This window comes from Rhineura floridana, chromosome 1 (assembly GCF_030035675.1).
Source record: "Rhineura floridana isolate rRhiFlo1 chromosome 1, rRhiFlo1.hap2, whole genome shotgun sequence".
NCBI classification, from domain to species: domain Eukaryota; kingdom Metazoa; phylum Chordata; class Lepidosauria; order Squamata; family Rhineuridae; genus Rhineura; species Rhineura floridana.
Window position 1 is genome coordinate 84354222 of NC_084480.1, and position 21965 is coordinate 84376186.

At 41.1% G+C, this 21965-nt stretch overlaps 1 protein-coding gene across 5 annotated transcripts in view; it reads right to left on the reverse strand.

The window, feature by feature from the left end:
* MARCHF3 (membrane associated ring-CH-type finger 3) overlaps positions 1–21965 on the reverse strand; it is a 180840-nt gene that overhangs the window by 33577 nt on the left and 125298 nt on the right. For 2 of the 5 annotated variants that reach the window (XM_061625225.1, XM_061625255.1), the window contains 2 exons: positions 13706–13949; positions 7896–8100 (listed from right to left, as the gene is read on the reverse strand). In XM_061625225.1, the coding sequence (XP_061481209.1) occupies positions 7896–8100; positions 13706–13893 (393 nt within the window). In that variant the 5' untranslated portion in view covers positions 13894–13949. Of the gene's footprint in view, positions 1–7895; positions 8101–13705; positions 13950–14669; positions 14835–21623; positions 21692–21965 lie in introns of those variants that run through there. The other 3 variants (XM_061625263.1, XM_061625244.1, XM_061625235.1) reach the window with 3 other exon arrangements.

Consider the following 21965-nt stretch of genomic DNA (forward strand, 5'->3'; position numbering starts at 1 on the left):
GGTGACCATGGGCTACTCACCATCTCTCAGCCTAATCTGCCCCTCAGGATGAAAACAACAGAGGGGAACTATGACCACCCCAAGAAAGAAGGCACACTTAAAATGTAGAGGAAATAATCATGTACAACTATAGTGTGAAATCAGATATTTATCGGGACATAGTATGAAGAAATATTTATATAAGCATGACTATCAAATATGTTTATTATTTACACAACCTGTAAAGGTATTTATAGTTCAATCCTACGTTTATTTACTCAGAAGCAATTACCAATGTATTCAGTGCCGCTTACTTAACAGGGAAGCATACACAGAACTGCAACCTCAAGTGATAAGGAACTTCATTCACCCAACCCAAAATTCAGAATTATGCCAATTTAAGCTGCAACAGTTTTGCAACTGTTTATACTTGCTTTTATGGTTACTGGATTTTAAAGGGATTTCTTTCTTATTGTGACCTGCCTTGGTTTCCAGTCTGCAACCCTACCTCACAGGGTTGTTAGAAAGACTCCACACACACACACAAACTGCAGATGTAAAAATACATACACCTAAAATCAGTATTTGTTTCCAACATAATAAAAGCAGTGATACCTGAGTAAGCCCTGCCTAATTGCTTTAAAATAGGATTGGAGAGGGAGAGAAAGATTTAAAACACAAACACAATTGTTTGTTATGTTCACTCAAAAGTCCCATCAACTTACAGCACAATCCTAACCATGTCTACTCAAGAGTAAGTCCTACTGAATTCAATGGGGTTTACTCTGGGTATGTGGGATTAGCATTGCAGCTTTACTCCTAGAAAAGCAAGTACTGGATTAAAGCTTCATATTGGGAAGGTTTTCAAAACACTGCCCTTTCAACAGCCCAGGAAAATTTAAACTTGTTTGAGTTCTGCACACAAGAGAGAAAAAGACTGAAAGCTATATACTTACTCAATTTATGAGATTTCAGAATAGCAGGAAAAAACAAGTTTTCTGACTTGCAAAGAGATCTAGCTACTGCCTTCTCAATCACAACCCTGACTTCACTTATTGGCTACAAACCTGAAAGGGCGGGATTAGAGCAGCCAGCTATGAGCTCATTTAACTGAAGTTGCAGGGGACCGGCAGTTGACATTTTGGTGTATATCTCGAGAACCAGACCACCTAGAAAGTTAACTTTGTTTGAAAATGAAAGCTGAGAGTCTGGAGATTAAGCTGAGTCACCTGGAGAGCATCCCAAAAATCCAGAGTCTCTGGGTGAAAACCGGAGATCTGGCAACCCTACCCATTTCACATCATAGTAACAATATTAATAGAGAAAAAACATCATTAATGAAATCTTTATCCCTTAGGTAATGAGAATAAGTGGTGTTGCCAAGTAGTCTACCTTAAAAAAAACCCAGTGAAACTGGCCTGGTGGAAAGCTGCAGGGCTGTTCCACAGATTAAGAGACCATGCAGACACTTTGCAGTCATTGGCTACTAGAACTTCATTTTAATTTCATATTTATGTTGTTGCCACCAACAGAGCAATTTTTAAACAAGACTATCTTCAGACCCTCAGTGATCCCCTTTACATCATGAAAACGCTGAAATGCATGTGCCGTGCATGAGCCCATTTTCACTACAATGTAAAATCCAGGAAATGGGCTGCTACTGCCCTATTGTTCTGTAGGTCTGCAAGCACAGGTTATCAAGGCTATCCACTATTTACACACACAGTGGAGCAAATTCAGCATTTTCAGACTTTATTCTAGTTGGACATTGTAATTTTTATTCTGTTCTAATACCTCTCACTGCTCTTCTTTCTTATTCTTTGAAATGAGCTTTTAAAAGAAAAAGATAAATCTTTCATCACAGCCTTTAACCACCGCAGGAGAGCATAATGAAGTTATCCCCTCTTTGGCTGCAACAGAGTGGATTGCCAGCTCTAGTCTCCAATAGCTCTTAAAGCCAATGGGCCATTTCGTCTAGTTGATTACATGCCTAAACCCCTTTTTCCTTTTAGCCTTGACAGTGATCTCTTTGTGAACTGTGTCAAAGAGCATCTGGCCTTCTGTTGCAGTAACAGGAAACCAGCCTCTTGCTTCACTGAACAGCAGAGGGATAGGATGTACAAAAGGAATCTGAGGATAGAAGGGAAGATGGTTCAAAGCTCTATATGGAAAATAGTCAGATGATATTCATATTTCAGAACAAGGCTTCAAAAAGCTTTCAATTACCAAGCAAGCTCCTCTTAATCCTTTCATACCTGAAGCTGATTTTTTTCTCCCTAGCTTCATAGCTGATAAGTGACTGGTAAAAAAAAAAGTAGCAAGTGTTATCCAGGATTATTACAGGTTTTGTCCGAGACTATGAAGGGCGGAAGACACAAAATTTAGCATGAGCTCCAAAGGAAGACTTCTATGTATTTTTATATAGCACATTAACTTTGTATTTTACTAGCTTATAGCATTCCCCCACTTAAAAAAAACTGTATAGTCCAGTAAGAAATAACACAACTCTGTATTACAAGAACACAGTGGTAACTTATGAAGTAACCCATAGCTATACTTTTAATATATGTACATCTGAGCACTGGAAATAAAAATCTACATAGAAATTCATGTCCAAATTCCTCATATTAAATGACATCCGTTGTATAATCCACAAACCACTCACTCTTTATTATCTACTAAAATCTGTGGGAGTAGTCCAAAATAAACATTTTCAGGACTTGTGATCTATGTTACTGACTTGAATTTTTCTAGACATTCTAATGTGCTTCTCACAAGAAGTAGCAATTAACTTATATTTCCTATAGCACTCTGCGATAACACGTTTCTATTATGTATCTATGCAGTGCTTTTTGCTACTTTATATTAAGTTTTGGATGCATTTTCCATACATGGTGCTTCAGGAAAAGGGGCACCAAGCTAACAGAAGAGAAAAGGAAGAAAGGGCATTTCTAGGTCAAGAAATTATCATACTTTGTTAAAAAAGAATTCTCCAAATCAGGAAAATCACTATCAAAATTTTATTTATTTATTTATTTATTTATACCCCGCCTTTCTGCCAAAGGCCATCAAGACACTTTGCAAAAAACACAAATATAAAAATACAATATAAAATACATCAATAAATACAATTTAAAAAATACAATTTACAAAAGTTAAAAAACTACTCTTAGGCTAACAATGTAAGATGCACGACACATGAGGGGAAGGGACAGGGAAGAACAAGGAAAAAAAGCACACTCAGGCACCAGTTCTCAAATTACAGTTCTTATCATGACCAGCTGGAATGGAAGCAGGTGGCCTGATAGCATGGTGGCTACTGGAGAGGGCAAGGGCAGCTAGTCACTCAGCAGAGGCGATGAAACAGCTCACGGATGGATCAGCTTTGGCATGAAAACAAAACACATCTTTGCTGCTGAAGCCACGAGGCATCCTGGCAAGCACGTTGCACAGCGCCCTCTGCCCCTCTCGGGTTCCTTAGCCTCTATGAGGCTATGGAGACACTGGATATGCTCGGGGTCAGCGGGGGCTAGCTGGCTTGACTCTGGGTACACGTCCCGGCAGAGCGGCTGCTGCGCCCAGGGGTCCCTCGCTGACAGCCTGAAGCATGGTGCAGGAAACTCTCGTCCTCAGCCAGGTTGCTGAAGCAGGAGGTGGCTGGGTAAGGCGTGTGGGTAAGTTCACTGGAGTGGTTCTCGGTGTCCCGCTCATTGACAGTGGGTAGTGGCGTGTGGATGGCCATCTTGCACAGGAGGCACCTTCGCAGTCGCTGCAGAGCCGGCCCGAGCTGAGCTGGGGAATGGCCCAGCCAGCCAGTCAGCCGCTGCCGCCTGCCTGCCTCTCCCATCCTGGACTCGCAGGACTCTAAATATTACTAAGACAAAGCAGATTTGCCTGCAGTGCCCACTCTCGTCCTTAGCCAAACAGTTAAAAGGAAAATGGAAGCTGCTGAACACATCGGTTCATAGTAAGACTGAAGTCTAGAACGGATGAGAAGTAACTATATGGAAGGAAGTAGCAAAAGCCTAAGAAGTTTTGCTGTCAGAGGTGGACAAGATTTATGATCTCCAGTCCATGTACCAAAACCAGCTTGACTGGATCTTGTGGCCACAACTGGAGGACCACAGGTTCCTCATCCCTGGTCTGATAACATCAAGATAACATTAGTGTGATCCTTTTATAAAGAAAATATGGGATAACTGATGCTGTGCCACTGTGTGTTGGAAACATACAATACTGAGTCAGACCGTTGGTCCATCCAGCTCAGTACTGTCTATGGTGACTGGCAGCAGTGGGTGTTTTTCCTACCTGGAGATGCCAAAATTAAACCCATGACCTTTTGCATGGTCTCACTTATGCTGAGAAAATTATACACTGATTATTATATGGCCAGCAAGGAAGGACACAAATTTACTGATATTGTAGTGTGGTCCAGATATATCATCATATGATGGTTTGATCTTGTTTTACAATTCTGTTTTGCAGGGCAAACACAAACCACACTTTGCTGGTTTGGAGAAAACATTAAACTATGGTTTGCCTCAAACCACGACAAGAGGAGTAAAGGAAAGAATGTGTGAGCCTGAGGCTCATTTCAGTCTCATGTTAATGATGCTAGTACTGGTATTATATTTGAAGCAACTCAGTGATTTCTGGGGTCCAGCTGGGGGGGGGGGCAGAGAAGAGAGTCAAATTCTACATTTGCCTGATGCATCAGAACAAGAGATTCTTAAAAAGAAAAAAATGCAGTTTTAGTGAAACATAACTTATTTTAGAAGACTTGCGTTTTGTAGCAGTAAATAAGGCATGTTCAGTCATTAATTCACATTTCAGAAAATTGTGGTTTGTTATAGTAAAATATAAACAGGTGCTCCTTCAGAATGCTTACTCACTATGTCACTTGCTTTACATTTTTATAACTGATCTTGTGAGAACAGGATCTACTTTCTGCTATTTGGTTATAACTTCTACAGCCTGCAGGAAACAAGTCTCTTTTATATTGCTCATACAATTCTTATCTATAACACTGTGGTCTTTTAACACGAAAAAGAAATGAGAAAAATCTAATCTCTCCCACTAGGGCCAAAAGAAGAAAAGAAAACGATGCCTCTTATCAAAAGGAAGATCAAAACATCATGCAAAGCCTTGCATCTGAATCTTCATTCTCTTGCTTCCATTTCCTCCCAGTTAGCAAGTATGTAGTTGACCTCATAGCTTCACTCTAGGATTATTGTTCCACAAGGCAGAAAGATCTAAGGCTAGACTGTGAAATAATAAAGGAGGATATATAATAACTGCCCAATGTTTTAAAAACCATTTGCTTTGACAAATGGGAACCGAGTATGTTGTGATAAAATAAAAATGGAAAGGAACCTATAAATTAAAGCCTGCAGCCCACCTGTTTTGCACGATGAATGAGGCATGAAGCCAATGTAAAGACAAGGCTGACTGGGCCACAAATCCACATTCTTGACAGGGAAAAACAAAAAGCCATAGAGAGGTTGGAAAATTAGGAAGGTAAGCAGGTCACAGAAGCCCTCTTCTCCAATAACTGAAAGTTTTATCCAGCAAAAATGAGTCTACTCTCTAATTTCATCAGTCACATACGCTGTAATAGAGCTTACCAATGCAGGGCTGGTACAGCTCCACTAAGAATGATGGTGGTAAACTCTACTCATAGGCAGCCATGCTGACTTCTCAGTTCTTACACTAACAGACAAAATGTCCACTTTGGATAGATAACTGATAAAACAGTCCAGCGGCTTTACTGTTTGCATATGTTCCTATTAACTGTGCTTTAATATTTTATATACTTCTCATTTATATTGAAGTCTTAGTTTACTGGCTTTCTTCACAGTTATATTTGCCATAATATCCTACAGCTGGAACATGCTTTTGCTATAAATTAGACTTTGTTATTGAAAGCTTTAAATCACCAGTCAAATGCATACTGGGAAGGATAATGGGAAAGCCAGCAATTAAAAAATAGTTACTACTAATGTGAACTGTTTTCCTGAATTTGCTTACTACTATTTGTCATTTTTGCCTCAAATGAGCAGACAACCACAAACATCCTTACTGCTTCCTTAGTTTGGCTTGTTTTTTCTTTGGTCAAAGGAAAAGTCTGTTTCTCCACAGAAAAGTTGCCCCAACTCTGGAAGGGTTAACCTTCAGTTTCAATTTGCCCATTCACTATCAATTCTCAAGAAATGTCACATTCCATTTGTGCAAAGAACATTTTCATGAGCAGCCAGTCCTAACGATGAACCTGAAATAAACTGGGCCCTAAGAATCTATTTATTTACTTAGTGCAAACTTGTGACCATTTATTTATCTTGGTAGATTTATAGTTTTCCCCCTACAAGTCATACTTACTGATAATTAAAAGTGTTTGATTGATTTTTGGTTTTGCTATCTATGATGCATGTTCATGATGCCACAGCCTTCTTCTCCAAAATTTATAGCTTACTTAAATCTAAAGCTCATGCCATAAAGAATTTGTGAGTCGTTAGTGTACCACAACACTTTGTCAAATCTAGCTACAAAACTCTTAACTGCCGGAAAGAAGACTTAGCTCAAACTGCCAGTTCCCCCCAGACTGCAACCCTGAATGGAAGTACACTCTGATCCATCCATCAACGAGAAGTAAAAGGGCAACTGGGCGGCCATGCCTCCTGTCTCCCAGGAAGAACCTCATGGCAAAAAGATGACCACCTGCCCCCAGCCACGGGTCAGAGACCAAACAGATGCAGGGAGCTTGATTCCTTCTCCCTGCCAAAAAGAACACACTGCTCCAACTGCCACTTAGCCTGGAATTACAAAATCTGAAGGAAAACACAATCTGGACCATTAGGGGGCCAATGGCTACTGAGCTGTGCTGTATGTGTTTTGTTTATGCTGTAGACCACCTTGAGGAGCTTTCCATTTCAATCAGGGAAGGGTTATAGCTTAATGATCAACCAACTGCTTTGTATGCAGAAGGTCCATATTCAATTCCTATCATCTCCACGTAGGTTCAGAAAGATGCCTGTCTGAAACCCTGGAGAGGCACAGCCAGTCAGCTTCCTATGTTGCGACATTCCATGGTTGCAGATAAGCAAGTATCAGTGCAGCTTTGCTTAGGCAAGCAGCACTCTGTAATCAGACGTATGATGGCCACACAGTGATTGATGAAGGTTATTTTTATGTTGTCAGCTTTTCAACCAACTTTTTGTAACGGATAGTATCTTACTCTGAATTTTCATCATCACTATTTTATTTTCAAATTCTAAAAAGAAAGACGTGACCTGTAATAATATCATATTTCAAAAGGAAGGAATTGGCAGTTGGTGCAGTCATGAGAATATATTGGAATTTTATGTGCAGTCTGATTTATTTAAAATAACTGCACCCACAACCTACAGGTCTAAACTGTAACCAACTAGAAGGGGAAAAAATGGCTTATGTAACTAGTATTTGCAAATAACAAATAAACCAACATTAAACTGCAAAATGTCAACACAAAAATCTGGAATGGAATGATTTTTACAAACATTAATTCTTGATCTATGTTTTACAATCCACAGTAATATTTTAATAGTGTTCTGTATGTTTATTTCTTTTCAAGAGGTCTCTAGTAAAGCAAAAAGTACAGTGTGTGCAGTAATTATTCTCCACTGAAGAAAAGTCTAGAGTCCTACAAAGAGGCCAAAGCATCATTTTATTCTTCTCACCCATGTTCTCTGCTGAAAAATGAAGGTTTTAATTACTGCTGCCCTCTTGCTGCCCTTCAGTTCTCCTCTCTCTGCTTCTAACTCCCCTCCCCCAAATATATAGCTTTTCTTTTGCTTCATTGAAGCTGCAAAGCTGTTGTGATCCTGGTGTAAAAACATACATCATTAAAACTAGGCTTTTGAGGACATGTCCCATTTACTGACCTCAACCAATGGCCTTGGTTTGCGCTCTACCGCAAACCTGAAGTGGCAGAGTTCACAGTAAGTGGTATTCGAAGACGACAGCCAATGCTCCAGGCAGCTGCGATGAATAGTCCCCAGGGTTCCTGTACATTCACAAGGAGAAAGCAAGTCTTCTTGACTGCTGCCTTCGTGGCAAATTCTACACATTGGTCGGTCATTGAAAGGACTAGAAGTCAAGAAAGAAGGGTTGTGGGTTAGTATCAGAGTCACAAAGTGGAGGAGACCTGAAGATCATATGGTTCAACCCCATGCCACACTAACTCATTTCCATAACAATCCCTTTCCACATTAACCACACAATACAATACAGGATAGTAGAAGCAGAAGAGTTAACAAGATAGCTCCAACCATCCAGAGGACTCAAGACTAGCCCCACATCACTTAAGGAAGCAAATCCTCCAGCTCTACTAGTTAACCTGGTCTGAGGGAAAATTTCTTCTCAGCCCCAAATACTAACATCCAGGGCTGGCCAGGCACACTGGAGCCCTTAGGCACCAGCCTGCCCCAGGCCCCGGCACACACCTGCCTGCCCGCCCCACCTACCTCTTCCTGAAAGGCCCCTCCTTAGGGTGAGTGGATAGTGGTAGCTTCCAAGATCCGTGGTGCGGATCCCGGGAGGGAGGTCTGAGGCACCCCCCCCCAATGCCGCACAAGCCTGCTACAACTGCCTGCAACATGCTCCGCCTACCTCTAGAAGTAAATGCTGGTTGCCAGGGTGGCGTCAGGCATGCCAGGGCCCATTGCGCTGTGGGTGCAAGTCTGCCATCAACCAAGATGGTGGCCGAGGTTTCCCTAAGGGCCTAATGCCTCTGCCGCCATCTTCGTTAATGGCATGCATCCCTGCCATCAACCAAGATGGCAGTGGAGGCATCAGGCCCTTAGGGAAACCTCAGCTGCCATCTACTGCTACCCACTCACCCTAAGGAGGGGCTCTTCAGGGCCCCTTGGGACCCAGGGGCCCTCAGCCAGGGCCCGACCTGGCCGCCCTCTGACGCCAGCCCTGCAAAGATCAACCAACTATATAGTGAATCTCTCCTTGATCATCCTAGAGTGCAGAACACGGAATAATGGGCTCAAATTACAGGAAGCCAGATCTTGGATGAACATCAGGAAAAACTTCCTGTTAGAGCACTACGACAATGGAACTAATTAGCTAGGGAGGTGGTAGGCTCTCCAACACTGGAGGCATTCTAAAGGCAGCTGGATAGCCACTTGTCTGGTATGCTTTAAGTTGGATTCCTGCATTGAGCAGGGGGTTGGACTCAATGGCCTTACATACTCTACTATTCTATGTTTCTATGAATTTTGAAGCACAAACTAACTAGAAAGATTAGACACTGGTTCTCTAGTACAGTTTCTCTCAGCATTTTCCTTCCAATTCCAATGCTGTGGTGTACAGTACCTGTGATTCAGCCAGGTTCCAGTGGAGCAAGGGAATCTTAATGACACTAAGCTGCTACAGGTTCCACTGCTTGCACAACTAGGATTGTGTCCTTTTCTTCTCTTTTGTGCCTTAACACAATACTTTCAGAGTTTGTTAAAACCACAGTTTCTCATTTTGACCAAACCACAACACTATGGTTTAAGCTCTGACTGCAAGTTAGGATTGCAAACCAAAGTTTGATCCCGGTTTGCAAGCTAGGTTTGTAGTTAGTGCTCAAACTACAGTTTCTTGTTGTGGATTTTAAGCTATAGTTTAAGCTTTTCTTGCATTAAGGCTGAAGAGAGAAGGGCAAAGGGAGCGTGTGGATACAACACTCACTCTTACTCTAGGAAACCCTGGTTTATTGGACCACTATTGTTACATTTGAACTGGGCCACTGATTTTCCCAAACTATCTCCTTTTGTACACAGCAAGTCAAGGCTGCTTTTTCACAGGCACAATGAGCCTATGAATGCGCTTAAGTCAATGGATCCTCCTTGCCTTCCACACACCGATTGAACAATGTATGCACATCCCCCTGTATAGCAGTAGAAAAGTATTACTCTGCAAACTGTTGCATGGTGTAAAAAAATCCTTCAGGAAGACAAGGTATGAAGACAATACCAAAGACATGGGTGGTGAAAGAATTCTTCATAGCCACAACTGGACAAGCTAACATGAATATTTTAAAAATAGAAAATCCTTTATTAATGTGCTTTGTGACAGTGATTATTTGTAGAGTGTGATACAGATTTTTTTCACCTCTTTTCCTTGGAAGCCATCTTCCGATCTCAAGTCTAAAATTTTAATGGACCATTTATAGCCATTAGTTTTTATACCCATAGTCTTTCTCAATCTAAATCATTTTCTCTCTCTAGTGTATTTATAGTGCACAGTTATATGCACTGTCAGACTCCTTTTTGCTAGGTTAAACAGGCTGAATATTTTCAACCTGTTTTCTATTCCTGTATTACTGTAATAACTGCACTTGGTTATGTTCATGAAGAATTAATTCAAAATTGCGCCAAACGTGAACAAAACTGTATCTTCTTTTCCAAGTGAAACCTAATGTGGTGCCCTTTAAAGATGGTTTTAAGTATTCCCTCTCTGGTATAAGTCAACATTAGCTATTTGTCAGGTACAGTTTCTATAATGCATATTCTAGGCACAATCTCTGCAGGCATCAGATCTAGATGGAAACAAAAACTCTGTTGTCTGTAGTAAGTCTACTTTCTGTTGAGATAGCAATGTATTTTCTGGTAGAATGTTTGTGGCTAACATATGATCCCCAGCAAGTATTGATCCCTGACTTCCTTTCTGCTGTTCTCTTGTCCTTAGGTCATAGCTATCTTCTCTCCTCTTCCACGTGGCACCAGTTTCTGACTCTGCTAGCCTCTTCTTTCAAATATATCAAAAAGTTCAGTCTGTGCTTCCAGTTTTCTTTATGTTGGCTAGACTCAGCTTTGCCGAGCTCAGGTACACTGCCTCTTCCTCTTGCTTGGTGGTAAGCTTTGAAGAAGAGTCCTGCCCTTCTGAGAAAGAGTGGAGCTCCGAGGCACACAATGGCCTCGTTCACAAGTCACACTAAGCCAAACCTTGGCTCAGTGCAAACTGCAGGCTTCCAGGCAGGAGTTCGCAGACACTTTGCTCCTCATACTTAGCTCTCCCATACTAACCACAATCCATAAGCCAACAAGCTGCCCCGGGCTCCTACTGGGAGAAAAGGTGGGATATAAATCTAATAATAAAATAAATAAATAAGCTATGGTTACAGTTCATGGTTAGACTGGAGAGAACTAAACCATGAGCCCCAATATGGACCACACACTAAACAAAACCTTGCCTTAGCTTGGTGCAGCACGGCAGCCAAAAGTACTGGGGAAGAACTAAGCGACTGCGAGTTCCTCTGTGTGTGGTTAGCTGTTTTTAATGCTCCATAGGCTCCTGTAACTCTTTACAAATAAAAATTTAGGAAAGAATCCTAATAAACAAACTATAAAATGAAAGAGGACGATCTTAGAAGATACAAATAAAGATATCAACAAGGCTACCCTTCCATTAGGCAGAGGAAGGCAGCTGCCTCAGGTGACAGATGTTGGCAAGGGAGGGAGGTAGCAGTGGCGGCCACCTGGCTGCTCCTCCTGGGCCCCAGCAGTGTCCCTCTGTTGGAGGACGGAGCTATAATTGCCATATAGCCTATACTGGGGCCCCTAAAGTAACCTGTTCCCTCAGATGTGGTGAAGGACATTATTCCTTGGCCAGTGTCGAAGTAAGATGCAGTCTTGTCAGCTTCTATACATGAAATGGCAGGAAACCAGCTTGGGCCAGCCCTGCATATCAAGCAGCCTTAAACTGAATTATACCTGTATAATCTAGCCCAGTTAATGTCTACTCTGACTGGCAGCAGATCTCCAAGGTCTCAGGAAGATATTTTTCCCCCAGACCTCGCAACTGATATCTGGCTGGTTTTGTTTCAGCTTTTGAGAACACTTGAAATTTTATTCTTTCACTTGCTCATTTTATTATTACCCTTAAAACCCTGCTTCAAATTTAAATTGTTAGTTTTTAAACCTGCGCTACTGTAAATTTGTTGCAAGAGATGGCAGGTCTGTTTTGTCTCCTTTGTCCATCCTCACATAAAGTAAATGGAACCCAATTCAACTCTTGACAAAGCAAGGAAGGGTGAGTATCTGTTATATTTTCATATTTCTATCCCAGCATATACATTTATTTTCTTTCTTAGACATTACCATGGATTAGATAATTCTCTGTGATTCTGGTGTGAATCAGGATTGTTCTTTACCTAGTTGTTTTATTAATAATCAGACTTATATCACTTAACAATTCCTTAGCAATATGGTTGTGTTCTGCCTATTTTAAATATTTCCATTTCAAGCCAGTATAGTGTGGTGCAGCCTTCCCCAACATGGTGGTGCCTTCCAGATGTTTTAGACTACTACTCTCAACAGCCCCAACCAATATGGCCAATGGTTAGCAATGATGGCTACTGTAGTCCAAAACATCTGAATGGACCAAGATTGGGGAAGGCTGGTATGGTGGTTAGAGTGCTGGGTTTGGAAGTTCAAATTCCCTCTCATTCATTTATCTTTCAGGGTGGCCTTTGTACATCATGTCTCAGCCTAACCTCACCCCACAGGGTAATTGTTGAAAGTACAAAAAGAACTCCAGGTATGCTGTTTTGATCTCCTTGGATAAAGAGCAGTGCACAAATAGGATAAATATATAAATATGCTTTTTAAAAAAGCCACCTGTTATAAAAAGGTATTTATTGTGAGGCAAATCTGTGCATTTAAAAATGTGACTGAAGTGTAGTGCTTCATACACGTAACTTTGAAGAAAAGTATCAGGAGCTTCGAACATACCTTTCTGTAAAGAAAAACTACTGTCAAAAACACAAAACATTTTAAAAAACACACATAGGTTGGACAAATAACTTATTTTTTTCCTAACAATATAAACTATTTAGCTAATTCTGTGTTGTACACGCATTGGCTGATTGCCTACTTATTGCTGATAATATTGCCAAGCCATTACAAATTCCATTACAAATGAATTTAAAGAACACACACAAACATATATATCCCACTGGTTAGTTGCACCATTACAAACTGCTGTCTGTCAGCAGTAAAAAAATCTCATGCAACAGCCCCCGACCCACTCCTTGAACATTATGTTGAACAGTTTGGGGGTTGCCTGGCTGTATATAATGTTGTCTAGAAATAAAAACACCAGCCTGTGACTAGGTAAAGGAAAGTCCACAATACTCTACACAGAATATGATAGGATATTTGAGGATTTCTCTCTCTCCCTCTCTCTCTCTCTCAGTGGAATGACTGCTCTCACTGGGAAGCAATGAGTACCATGTGCAAGTCAACAGAATGTCACTCCTGAAGTTTTCTTTTCCAAATCAGAAGGATTTATTGCATCTTCTTCACTTTGCCACCTGCATCTCCCAAGAGCCTTCCTCCCTCACCCCCTTTCTTGAAAGAAGCTCAAATGTGGAATGAATTTAATTATAAGCAATAACGATAAAGTTATAATGAACATTAGAATTTAATTATAAACTCAAAGAAGAGTGAACCTTCTTTAAGTGAGCAAGCCATAAACATTGTTCGGTGGACATGACTTGAATTACAGAAAGCTGAACATGCAGAATGGGGCCTTTTAATCTATATGCCAGGATTTAGCCTGACTTCAAAAATAAAAGACCCTAATACAACTATGGAGATTCAGGTCCTGTAATAACATCCCCTCCCTTTCCCTGCACTTTCTTCCCAATACAGTTTAATGAGCAATTAAGTTTTTCCTTCGCTTGGTACTACTCTACCTCTGTGTGGCAAGAGTCCGTACTACCGTTGACAGCAGCTGCCCGTCCTTGGCCGAAACTTGCATGACATACTGCGGCTGTCCATTCACAAGGCTGCTACAGTCCTCCACAGTCTTAACCACAGGAGCAGCCGAGCTGGTGCAGTCTGGTAAGACTTCGGGCAGGTGACTGCAGCGGCTGGTTGTCATGGTAACAGACAGCAATTACTCTGCTAATGGCTTCCACATTCATACAGGATTTCCATCTAGGAAAGAAAGATTAGAAAACAATTTATTGAAGACCAGGCTGGTAAGAGTGAATCCATATATATATATATAAACAACAAACCACCAACATCTTAAGTCATTAAAATTCAGCAGGACTCGAAAAGCATTGTTTCCCTTTAGAACATTTTAACACAAAGAGAAAAAAGCAGGAATTCTTAATAACAATGCAGCAAGCACCTCAATGTACAACACTGTCTTATTGATTTTCTTTGAAAATGAGATATTTCTCTCCCCCCACACCCTGCTGTTTCTTTAAAAAAAATGCTCTTGCTATTTGCAGGGGATAGGCAGCCTTACAATGATGTGGAGTTGAGAAACTGCATCTCTATGAAGTGTATATTATTGTTAAAAGCAATTTTTCTTGCTTTACTTTTTTCCAGACTTTAATGCCTTGGTGATAAATGGAAAGACTGAAACCTTTTTGTCTACCTCTGTTTCCCCCTCCCCCCAACTTCTTGCTAGTCATAAAGTGCAAAGGACATCTAGTTTGTGCCCACTTCAGCTTCACGTCAGTGTCTCCCTGTAAACCAATGAATTTTTGCCTTTCATGAGAAAGTACACAATAAATGTGAAATCCCTCTGAGAAAATAATCCATTATTGCTAAGTGTGTTACATCATAAAACGCAGAGCATAACACCAAGACCAGCATTTAATGACAGAGGGGCTCCCCCCCAACACCATCCTCCTTAACAACAACCTGCATGCAGTAATAATATGGGCCGCAAGGTGAGGTGACGTGTGTGCAGAGAGAAAAGATATCACACTTCATGCTCTTCTGTGCCATGTTCATTGCTCCGTCATTTCAAAGAAATGTCATTTTAAGTGCAGACAGCCCCATAGTAATTTCACAGGAAAACAGCACCTGTAAATAGGCAAGAGTAGGCATATATATACATAACTTTGGCACTAACTTTACATGAGAACACATACAGCAGAAATATATGATACCAGAAAATGTGGGCAAAGTTACCACGAAACACCATGTCCTGCTCTCCTCCTCTGTCAGGGGAGTAAGCAAAAGCATAACAACATTTTTTAGGCCTTAGAGAAGCCTGCAACCTGGTGTCCTGGACTTCAAGTCACATCATCCATTGCCATTGACCATGCTGGCTAGAGCTGATGGAGGTTGCAGTCCAAAACATGTAGAGGGCACAGGTTGGGGAACATTGCCTTAGAGCAAAAGGTATGGAAATGGAAATGGACTGCCTTCAAGTTGATCCCGACTTACGGCCACCCTATGAATAGGGTTTTCATGGTAAGCGGTATTCAGAGGGGGTTTACCATTGCCTCCCCCTGAGGCTGAGAAGCAGTGCCAAAAAATTGTTACTGCCATTGGCGTAGCATTAAAAGAAAAATGCCATCTAACTGTTTATCTAAAGATTACTCTTATCCAACAATATATATATGTATATATTATTACACCATCCTTGCATTGGTGGCACTCAATGCAGTAGCCAGATAGAATAGTCGTACAAGAAACAGGAAAAGAAAGCTAAGAGTGACTATGGGGTAACACTTCCAGAAGCTATATATAAAGAAGAGAGTTGACTGGAGAAAGGGAGAGAGAAGAGTCTAGTCTTACTGAGACCTTTGGCAAAGGGCTTGTGTGTGTGTGTGTGTGTGTGTGAGTGTGTGTGTGTGTGTGTGTGTGTGTGTGTGTGTGTGTGAGAGAGAGAGAGAGAGAGAGAGAGAGAGAGAGAGAGAAATTCCCCCCCTACTCTTAGCCCATCCATTGGATTCCATTACACCCCAGGGTGAGTGCTTGTGTGATTCCTGGGAGAGAGGTTTCCACATTCTCTCTCGTAAACCATATTTATTGCTTCCAATAGAGTACACAAAAGGGCAGGGGAGCACTTTGGGAATTCAGGTCCCTTTGGCCCATTTTTTAATTTTTGCAATGTCTTCACAATGCTAAAGGCAGAACCAGACATTATGGGAGATGTATGGCTGCTGCAGAAAATAGCAGCCGCTATATCCCACGTCCTACTCGCCAATAACATGTAGTAAGATGCTGTGTCACATGTTTTAATCACATTCCAGGTTTCTGCATTATCAGTTACACTTCATTGGCTGAGATACTACTGGTAAAATCCACAGGTCTGGCCCATGTTTTTGGTGTATTAGCAGCCATGATAGAGCACAGCAGGCATAATCCAAATATGGAATATTCTTTTTTGTTGTTGCTTGCCTTAACACCAAAAGAGTTTAAAATTGAAACCTTGTATTTATTAGCCATTCCATTTGTAGTTTGATAATCAATAGGGACATACAACATTGTTGCACTTCCCAAACCTTGACAAGCAGCTGACTAAGTCAGGAAAGTGATTCGGGCCAGGCAGAAAGCCAAGGGAGATGACACGTCACTCACATAACATAGACCTTAGGCAGTGGTGTTTGCACTCTTAAGAACAGGAAAGAGTCCTTGGCAATACACCTATCTTTGTGGGGATTCTTTTAGATACTCTGCAGAGAATATATTCCCTAGAGACCATGCATGCTGCCTATGCAGTTCTTTATGGTAATTCTAATACTCTGAAACAATGAAAATGGAGCAAATGACTAATTCCAATACCATTAGTACACAAAGATGCAAAAGGATGCAGACTTATGAGAACAGGAGAGCCACAGACTCTCAAAGGAATGTGCGTAGGGACATGGATTATGAGCTACATTTTAGTTTTGGAATACATGGTGAGACTGTTCAACGAGAGTATGCAGTGGCACAGTAGCTGCCTCATTAAACTTAAATAGCCTAGACAGTGCTGTGCTTACAGACCCATGCAACAGAATTATACATTTCCTTGCTCACTGCTTCACTGACCTCATTATGTACAGCAGCAAGATTATCATTCTACATAAAGTGACCATCCAAGCCTTTATAAAGGCATCCATCAGTCAGTTGAGGAGTTTAAGTGTGTTTCTTAACCATCAGATGCGGGTAAGAGCAAAATATTAATATTCACCCAACTTTTTACTCTAGTGACTGTATCTATATATCTCTTAATGACATTTTTTTTAAAAAAAGGGAATACCTAACTATTAATTTTAATCAATACAGCAGTTATTCAAGGTACTCTAGAATCTGAGGTGGATCACTATTATTCCCATTATAGCTGGAGAGAGAGGGAGCAGTTGGCCAAGGTGGCTAAGCAAGTTCATGGCTGACATGACATTGGAAGACAGGTAAAATCCCAACACTTTTATCAGTAACATCTTGATTTCTAATTACTCTGATTTCTAGAAACCCTCTATTACCCAAATGAGAAACACAAAATAAATACCAGCCATTTGAACATGCATTTAAAAACAAGAATGTCAACAGTGGCAGAAACTCTATAGTGCAATTCATCTAATTCTAACAGCTGTGTTTGCAGTTGAGTTTGTTTTCAATATTCTCCCTCTTAAAATAAACCATGATATACACTTTTGAAAACGGTGTAAGTAATAAGCAGCACATATTGAACTCTGGAGGTAAATATCAAGAATGGTTGTTCTGAGAAGTACCTATTGACTAAGGCAATGCCAGTGCATACAAAAGCAAAAAATAAATCTTGCTGCCTAAGAAAACCCCAGCTGAATAGACATGGCTATATCCTTTCTACCTGCTTTTCATACAAAATGCATTGAAATAGCTTTTGACCATGAACAGATATTGTTCATTTTCAAGACTGTGAGGTCCAGTCAGAGAAAATGACAAGAACTGCATTATGTGTTTATAGCAGAGAGAGAGAAAACCACAGAGTAAGTTAGTGGATTGAGTCTTGGACTTACTAGAAAACTGTTGCCAAATCAGGAAAATCAGAATCGAAAAAGCTACCACAGGGATTTTCTAGCCATTTACACACTTCATCATGGTTTGACACAACTGCAATATTTTGTCACAAGAGCTGTTAATATATAGGTCTGTTGGGGGGGGGAGCAGTGTGGTAGAAGACCTCTGCAGATCTGTATGTTTACTGACGATTAGGGGTTTATATTCTGTTCCTGAGAGAGAGAGAGAGAGAGAGAGAGAGAGAGACAGACAGACAGAGAGCATAATCTAAATTCTGCACCAAGAAATCAGAATTCTGCCACCTGTATAAGTTATGTAGATTTACACATATTTACTCATTTTGCATAATTTATTTTGCTCCTGCTAATCATTTGGTGGCTGGCGGGGAAGGGACAGAAAGATATACAGGACACTGAAACCTTGATCTTTGGCCACTAAAAATCCTACAAAGCCTCCTCTTGAGCTTCTGTTATTTCACTGGCACTGCCTATGTAGTTTCAAGGTGATCTTCATAACCTTATTATAGGCTACAAACTTACTTTAAGAATTAAAATTGAATTTTGCACGCTGTGCCACTTTTGAGCATATGTATTGTGAGTGTAAGACACCACTTTGGTTATACCACAGTAATAAACAACGGTGAGGCCTGGAGACAGTATCATGGATGTATACCACAAGACAGTGGGAAATATGCCACTTTTATCTACACTAGTTATTTTAAATATTTATAAGTAATATTTCCCTCTAAATATCTCCACAGCAACTGACAACTGAAGAGGCAAAAGTTAAACAAAAGTTTAAACAACCCCCGTCACCAAAACACCCACCCACCCTCACTCTCTCAACAGACTAAAATCAGAGGGACAACAAGCAATAAAACCAATGGACCCAAAATAGAGCAGCAGGAATGTAAGTCTGCTAGAAGACTCCATGAATTAAAGTTACCTTTGAACATTGAACATTGTCTCCCCAAATCTATTTGGGGAGCATGTGCCAAAGAAGGGGTACCAACACTGAAAAGGCCCTCTCTTTGGTTGCTATCCATCTAATCTCCAATGCTGGGCATGAAATAGAAGGGGGGGAGATTTTTCACTTCCTCCCTTCTATGACTGCCTATCTAGGTAGTCCAGTTGTGCCACAGGCAATCAAGTAGGCTGCCACCACACCATCTTAGCACCCCCTACCCCCAGATGGGAGCGATTTCTGGGTGTCCAAGGCAGGTACTGAAAAGGGGAGACAGAGAAAGTACCCAGCCTTCCTCTCTCCTGCGTGAGCCCAGTGTAGTGTGCTGTTTCCTGTCAGACCCCAACTTATGCACAGATGTAGCATGACACCAAAACGGTCTAGGAAGGTAAGAGGACAATTCCCTTTGGCAGAAATGTTATATTATGTTATGTTATGTCACGGTTTATTTCTATGCCTCTTTTGGCCAAAAAGGCCCTCAAAGCGGCTCACAAAAAATAAACACAAATAAAAAATACGTATCAGAAAAGAACAATACCGTGTACACAAATGTAAATAACAAAATATCAGTGTTGTTAAAAAAAGCAACAGCAACATCTTTCGGTAACAATACAATAACAGTCAGGACTTTCCTAATGTTTTGACAATATCTACGATGTTCTGTCATCATATCTGAAGAGTAACTCACACAAGATGGGAATCTGGCTTCTCCCCTCCCCTTTTGGCTAATTCTCTAACAGTAATGCTTGCTATGTAGACAACTTAAGAAAAGCATGGATTGGCAAAGATCTTATCAAAATTCAGAATGGCTCAACAAACTGTAATGGGAAAGGTACTGAGCTTGGGTAGCTCACTATAAAATTACCACAAAGCTCACTAGGCAGAGCCAAGGGAAGCCAGTCTGATCTACCTCATGGGCTATTATGGAAATAAATAATAACATGAAACCACTTTTTTTACTTAGGGAAATGCTGTAGAAATAACTGATTGGGGCCAGAGTAAATTAGCTGAACATACTTAATTTCAGCAGGAATTAAGTTCAAATAATTCAAGGAGTCCAGTTGCCCCCCAGCTGGCAGTTGCGGACAAGGAAGGGGCTGGCTTGTGCAGCTATGGCAAGCTGAGCAGGCCCTACCCAGCTGGGGAGGACTAGCCTCAGAGGGAGGCAATGGTAAACCCCCTCTGAACACCGCTTACCATGAAATCTCTATTCATAGGGTCGCCATAAGTCGGGATCGACTTGAAAGCAGGCCATTTCCATTTTCAATTCAAGGTCTGACTAGAACCAAAATGAATGTAGATGTGAGATATCACACTTGTAGGCTACAGCACGTGAGAAATAATAAAGAATCATTCATGCCAGTAAAAAAAAAAACTTTGCCAGCTAGCACATGATTTTGAGATGAAAATGATGGATACAGTGCATGACCTCTGCCCGGCTCACAATGCAAGGCAGCCCTTACAGCTGGTCTTGCTGCAGTTCCTCCAGCAAAGCCTCCACTGCACATTGCTGCTTACGCCTGAGCCTCTCTGGCAGACCTGGGAAGACTTGCAATGGGGTATTAGCAAAGGAAACCTTCTGGGAGATCTGCATTTGCCCAGCCAGATTGCCCAGCAAACCAAGGAGAGGTGTGCAGGCAGCCAGTGCCCTCTTCCAGGCCTTATGCTGCTCCTGGAGGGCATGAAAACACTTCTTTAGGGAGCAGTTGACTGTGTACAGTGGAATGCACACAAGACCCCAACAGGCAATTTTATGAAGTTTATAACAAGCTAAACAAAATAAGAGGACAAATGAATGAGGCATAAGGTTGCTCCAACAAAATAAAACAGTCTCCCTATCTGGCTACAGCTACTTACAATCAGCTTCAAGTCTCCTCAAGTGTAAAGTAGCAGCACTGATCAGGTGAGATGAGGGCCAACAGTCCCTCATAGCAACAGCCCACTTTTAAGAGTTTCTGACCCAGTTGCGTCTTGATGGACAAATAGCATTGTCCAGCTAATCACAATGCAGTCAGGTAGCTGGGGGAATGCCCAAGGGTCAGAGACTGACACTCAAGGCTGCCCATTTGCTACTGGGCCAAGTTCAAGGTTCTAGTTTTGGTGTACAAAGCCCTATACAGCTCGGGACCAGGATACCTGAAAGACCGTCTTACCCCTTATATATCCAGCCGATCACTGTGCTCTGGAGGTGAGGGCCCCCTGCAGATACCATCTTATCAGGAGGTTTGTTTAGTGTGGCAGCACCTACCCTGTGGAATTCCCTTACTTTGAATAGTAGGCAGGCACCATCTCTGCTATCTTTTCGGCGCCTTTTGAAGACTTTCCTCTTTCCACAAGCCTTTTAGGTTGAGACCTATGCCAGTCTGCGTCTGTGTTAGAATTGCTTAATATGTTTTTTAATGATGTTTTTAACCCTTTTTAAAATTTGTTTTTTTTAATGTTTTTAATGCTGTTTTGTTTTAATGTATTTTAAGATGTTTTTATGATGTTTTAAAGTGTTTTTAGCGCTTTGTTTGCTGCCCTGGGCTCCTGCTGGGAGGAAGGGCGGGATACAAATTAAATAATTAATTAATTAATAGGCTGGAGATGGGCCATCAAGGAGAAAATAGCAGCCTTTCCTCAGTGCTTGGATATGACTCCTCTATCACGACTGAATTAAGAACAAAAGTGCTGACAGGTGGCCATAAATGAGGCCTGCGCCACAGGGGACCATCCAGAGATGATAACCTTAAAGCCAGTCTTAAAGATTGGGCTGGTTGATATGGAAGACAGTGCTCCTTTTACTATTAAAAAAATCCCTTATTCTGTCTAAAAATCTGGTTAAACACATATATGCAGGGTTATATTTCTTTCCTCTCCTTAGCAGAAAAGATAGCCTACAGTATTCTTGTGAACAATTTGTTTATCCATCCTTACCAAGTACTTTGGCGTTGTTCCAACAAGCTCAGCAACTTGTGGAGGAAGAAAGTGCTCTTGCAGATCCCTCATCAGATGAAAGGGCATAAAATGGAAGATGCTTCCTGCATTCTGTTTGCCCTATATAGGTAGGTGATGTTCAAAATATCCATCATATTGCTACATCTTAAAATATATATTTATCATCCTGTCATCCAACATTTTGTTTCTTGCAACACAGTAGCAAAACTCTGGGGGAAAGCAGGCAAAGGAAAGGAAATTTTCCTTTTGCAAAAGGGTACTATCGAAGAAATTTTGTTAGCCACTGTACTATCATTATGACACACTACAATCCATTTTCTC